The sequence below is a fragment of the Pundamilia nyererei genome, unplaced genomic scaffold (genome assembly GCF_000239375.1).
Source record: "Pundamilia nyererei isolate P.nyererei 1_Seehausen unplaced genomic scaffold, PunNye1.0 scaffold00534, whole genome shotgun sequence".
Classification (NCBI taxonomy): domain Eukaryota; kingdom Metazoa; phylum Chordata; class Actinopteri; order Cichliformes; family Cichlidae; genus Pundamilia; species Pundamilia nyererei.
The window spans coordinates 133,871-138,561 of record NW_005187935.1 but is presented as its reverse complement, the minus strand read 5'-3'; the positions used below and the strand labels follow the sequence as shown (position 1 = coordinate 138,561).

Below are 4,691 nucleotides of genomic sequence, written 5' to 3'. Positions count from 1 at the left end.
TTTTTTTATTTACATTAACTTTCTATCCCAAACATTTTTAAGGCCTTTTTAAATAATTGTACTTTTTGTCTTTCCTTAGCGATGGCTGATGTCTTCAGAGGCCTAAACCTCCTTGAAACCCTTAAGGAATCTATTGAGAGCAATAGGTTATCAGATGTTAAGGATGCAGTGGAAGACCTCCTTATCAGCAGGATCAATTTGGGTGTGGTGGGGGACCGTGGGGAAGAAAAAGCTTCCTTCATGAACTCCCTCCGTGGTCTTGGGGCTGGCGATGATGGAGCAGCTCCTTCTCCAGCCTCTGTTCCTCCAGATGGTTTAGCAGGCTACCCTGACCCCAAACACCCTGACTTTCGCCTGTGGGACCTGCCACCTGTTCCAGACATATCTCCATTTGAACCAGAGGGATACATGGATAGATACAAGTTCCTCCGCTACAATGCAGTCTTTATGACATCCACACAGACAGTCCAACCCAACAGTGTAGATGTTTTCTTGGAGGCCCTTTCCCTGCAGCGACAAACTGTGTATTTCATTCTCTTAGCTTCAGTTAAAGATTCAGAAAAGATCCTGGAAGAAAAAAAGAAAGCCAGTCTGGAAGTGCTGAAATCAAAGGGTATGGCACAGCCTAAAGTCTACCTGGTTGCACCAGCCACCCTGGAGAGGTTTGACTTCCCTACTCTGTTAGCAGATATGAGTAATGATCTTCCAGAGATCAAGGCACACGCCCTTGTCTTAGCTCTACCAACACTCACCTCAGCTCTAGTCACTCAAAAAAAGGAAGCATTTAAAGCACTAGTATGGGCAGCTGCCTCACTGTCAGGTGGGGTATCCGCAATTCCTGTTCCCCTTGTTGCATCTATGGTGGATTCAAGTATAGGAGTGCGAATCTTGACCAAAGCACGGTTATCTCTTTGCCTGGATAATGAGTCCGTGGAGCGATTAGCCCGACAGCGAGGCATGGAACCTACAAAACTCAAAGAGTTACGAAACTGTGTGTTGTCAGTAGAGGTTAGCAAGGGTGAAGTGAAAAGGAGGTTGGCGGCAGCAGAGAAGGACTTGGCCACTGTTTCGTCGAAGCTGCTGGAGATGGCGATGCCTAGAAATGCTCGTTCGGTCAGCCGCTCCTTTGCTGCTATGCTGCAGGCTTTAAACAGTGCTATTGATGAGATGGCAGCTGATGCTCAAAACATACTAGCGGCTGCTCATGCAAAGGGGAAATGAAGTCAATTTTTTTTTCTTCATGTAATGTTCAAAAGTGTATATTTTTCATTTATAATACAAAAGTACACTGTTAACACCATGTGAGCATAAATTCTGCAAATAAATGCCAAGCACTTTAAGATTCTCTGTGCTTGTCAATGCAGTGGTGTACACTTGAGAAGTTATTTATTTGTAAAAAATGTTTGGAATCATGTATGATTTTTGTTCCACTTCTCACGTGTACACCACTTTGTATTGGTCTTTCACGTGGAATTTCAATAAAATTGATTCATGTTTGTGGCTGTAATGTGACAAAATGTGAAAAAGTTCAAGGGGGCCGAATACTTTTGCAAGCCACTGTAAATACTCACAAAACAGAAGCTTTCACTTTTAATAACCATGCTTTAAATAGATGAAGTGGGAGGAACTGAATGTGTACTGTAACAAGCTTGTTGAAAACTTCATCTTCAGATTCTCTTCTAGCTTGACTGGGCATGCAAATATATTCAAGGTTTTAAGTCAACTGTGAAAACTTCCTTTTTGCTACTTTAGGAGGGGTCATGCATTCTACATACCCTAACTGGATCCTCTAAGGTAAGAATAAGCTTTGGTATGGAAACCTCTTCCTTTTTCCTTTTACTGCCTATTTCAAGTTGTCAGTAAGTATGTAATCTCTGTCTGTACTGATTCATCACCGCTGCAATGGTTATTGTCTTTTTTTTTTTTATAGAAAACCTGAAGTTTTGAGTTGAATTATTTCTGATCTGGATTCCAGGTTTCCTTTGAAACATTACCCTTATATCCACAGAACAAAGTATTCTTTCATTCTTCTTTCTTCTTATGTGTGTGTAATGAATTGTTAAATGCATAAGTGACGCAAAAGTACTCTATCAATAAACCAACAGCACTATAGTGATGCGTTAAAAACAATTTTTTTTCTCCAAAGAACAAAATTTAAATTGCACTGCTGTAGATGTGTGAAAAAATGACCCAAGTGTAACCATTTAATTAACTATAAGGTTTCAAGAAGCAACAGCTTTCTGAAAGCTGTAGCAAACAGGAAGAAGGAAAATCCTGACAGTCACGTATTTGCACTGAAAACAAAAAGCTACCTTGTTATAAGTTGTAAAGCTTACAGTATGACTCAGTCCCATAAAAAAATATTCTTTGTTTTTTGTTGCAGAAATCAAGCTTTAGTTCTATGTGATAATGACAGGTCACACCCTTTGGTGGTTGATTTTGCTGTTTCTAATACAAAGTAGGTGTTTCATTACTCCATAATTAGTGCATTGTTTCCTTTTAACATCTGATTAGGGTCACATTTATTAACGAACTTTCTCACTGGTTTTTGTCATCGCTATAGGGTTTTCTTGTGAAATTCATCCTGAAAATCCCTTCAAATTACAAGACTCTAACTTGACAGCTACAGAGGGGTCCTGCATTGAAATCAAATGTCAAATCATAAAATCTGTCAGTGATGGTCCGGCGTCCTGGTTTTGGATGAAGGATGCAGTTTGGATAAATGGCAGTTTTAGTGCCACTACTATTTTCAGTTCTTCTGAGTCAAAACATCCTGTCAATGCACACTTTGCAAAAAGGGTGAAATATATCAGCTCTCCATCTAGTAGTTGGAAAAATCCTCCTTCCTCACTGTGTAGTATATTAATTCGCGACCTGAATAAAACTGACACTGGAAACTATTCTTTTAGATATGTAGGAACATCTTCAAGTGATATTTGGACTACACAACCATTTACGAACCTCACAGTCACAGGTAAGAGCAAAGATCAGAGTGCTGAAAGATATACTGTTTTCATGTTTTATATTTTAGAGTACAAAACACTGAACTGAGCTGCTGTGGTTACAGAAAAAATCTGATTGGTTAAAATAATTTGATAGATAAAAAAAAAAACCAATGCCTTTTTTAAACTGAAGAAATTGCAACATAGAATTCATACATAAAATTTGGTCAGAAAAAAGTCATTTCACATATTTTATTTCATTAAGATGATAATAATGAACGATTTCTTGTATGAGAACTCCATTTTTGGCACCTTATTTGCATTCCCCTTGGAAATATAAGTAAAGCAATCCCTTAGGTTTCATTTAATGGAACATAGTACAGATAAACAATACAGCTATATGCATACTAGCCATATTTAGCTAACACCTGATATTCCAATCCTCATGAGTTTTAACTAAGCTAGTAACATCAATGTATGATCCTGCAACCGTTTTTTAAATCTTCAGGGAGCAGCCTTATATTATTTGTTCCTAAAACAAACATATTTGTAGGGCTTGTATGCTATACTTTTAGATTTTATCACATTCCTGTTGTCTCTACCTTTACATTTGCAGAAAATCCATGTCTGCTCACTTTTGAGGAACCAAAAAACGTGACTGAAAATGGCAATGTAACACTTACATGCTCCACATTAAGCTCCTGTACTTCAGGCCTAAAAATTGAAGGTCCTTCGGCATCACTTTCCCAAAGCAAACCAGAGAACCCTAAAAAGACCACACTGAGTTTTAAAGTCACTTGGGAGGATGATGGGAGGATGTTTTCATGCCAAACAGAGAACAATACAGATCCATGTTTGATTCGGAATATCAGCCTCACTGTAGGATGTAAGTTCATAACTGAAAGTTTATTAATGTAATTTCTACTGAAGTGTGAACCTAATTACTACTTTTGTAAAAGATATGAATGATGTTAAAGAGTCTGAGGACTAAGGGAGTAAAATTATTACATTACTTTATTACAAAAATTAGATTATTAAATAATAAAAATTTTAACATTTTGTTAGCTGCCATTATTTCTCTGATAAAAATGAATCTGTGAAACATCTGTTACTACTGTGTCAGAGTCAGATTAGAAGAAAGTGATAAAAAAAAAATTGATTTAAACAGATCTGCCACCAGAAAATGATCTTGTTCTGCTGCAAGATGAAAAATAGAAAAGTAGTGTGTTTCTGTTTTTTCTAACTCATTTCAGAAAACCTGAATTGGTACAGTGTGACACCTGCGTTGTAATAAATGTGATTAGCTATTTTCACCTTGCTGCATTTGTAAATATATGGATGTATCTGAAATCCAATACTTGTTCTATTCTGTCTATTTCATTTGTGTAAACAATCAACACACGGTGTACCTGTATGCACACTATTTGCTAATCTGTATTGATTTGCCTTTTGAACAGATGCTCCCAAAGACATGTCTGCAAATATAAGCTCTAACATTGTAAAGGAAGGAGAGTCTGTCAGTTTCACTTGCTCTGCTAAAGGACAACCTGAGCCCACTTTTACATGGACTAAAGATGGTCGAGATCTTGACTCAAAGGCCAATTGGATGATCTCATCAATTACTGCATCACAGAATGGATCATATATCTGTAAAGCTGTAAACAAATATGGGAGTAAAGAATTAGTGGTGACTGTCGGGGTTATTTGTGAGTATTGTTTCACATTAATTATATTGATCTATTCTTATAA

The 4,691-nt window shown here is 37.3% G+C and overlaps 2 protein-coding genes across 2 annotated transcripts in view; both read left to right on the top strand.

The window, feature by feature from the left end:
• The window catches only part of irgq2 (immunity-related GTPase family, q2), a 1,977-nt gene extending 546 nt beyond the window's left edge, over positions 1–1,431 (top strand). The window contains exon 2 of the mRNA XM_005754292.1: positions 80–1,431. Within this exon, the coding sequence (XP_005754349.1) occupies positions 82–1,221 (1,140 nt within the window). The 5' untranslated portion in view covers positions 80–81 and the 3' untranslated portion in view covers positions 1,222–1,431. The remainder of the gene's footprint in view (positions 1–79) is intronic.
• Positions 1,432–1,515: 84 nt separating this feature from the next.
• Positions 1,516–4,665, top strand: LOC102192386 (B-cell receptor CD22-like; the record flags this gene model as incomplete). The annotated part of the gene is made up of 6 exons (XM_005754296.1): positions 1,516–1,794; positions 1,931–2,014; positions 2,384–2,458; positions 2,564–2,974; positions 3,559–3,828; positions 4,400–4,665. Coding segments are annotated over exons 3-6 (996 nt in total), but the record flags the coding sequence as incomplete, so codon positions are not given.
• Positions 4,666–4,691: the final 26 nt, after the last annotated feature.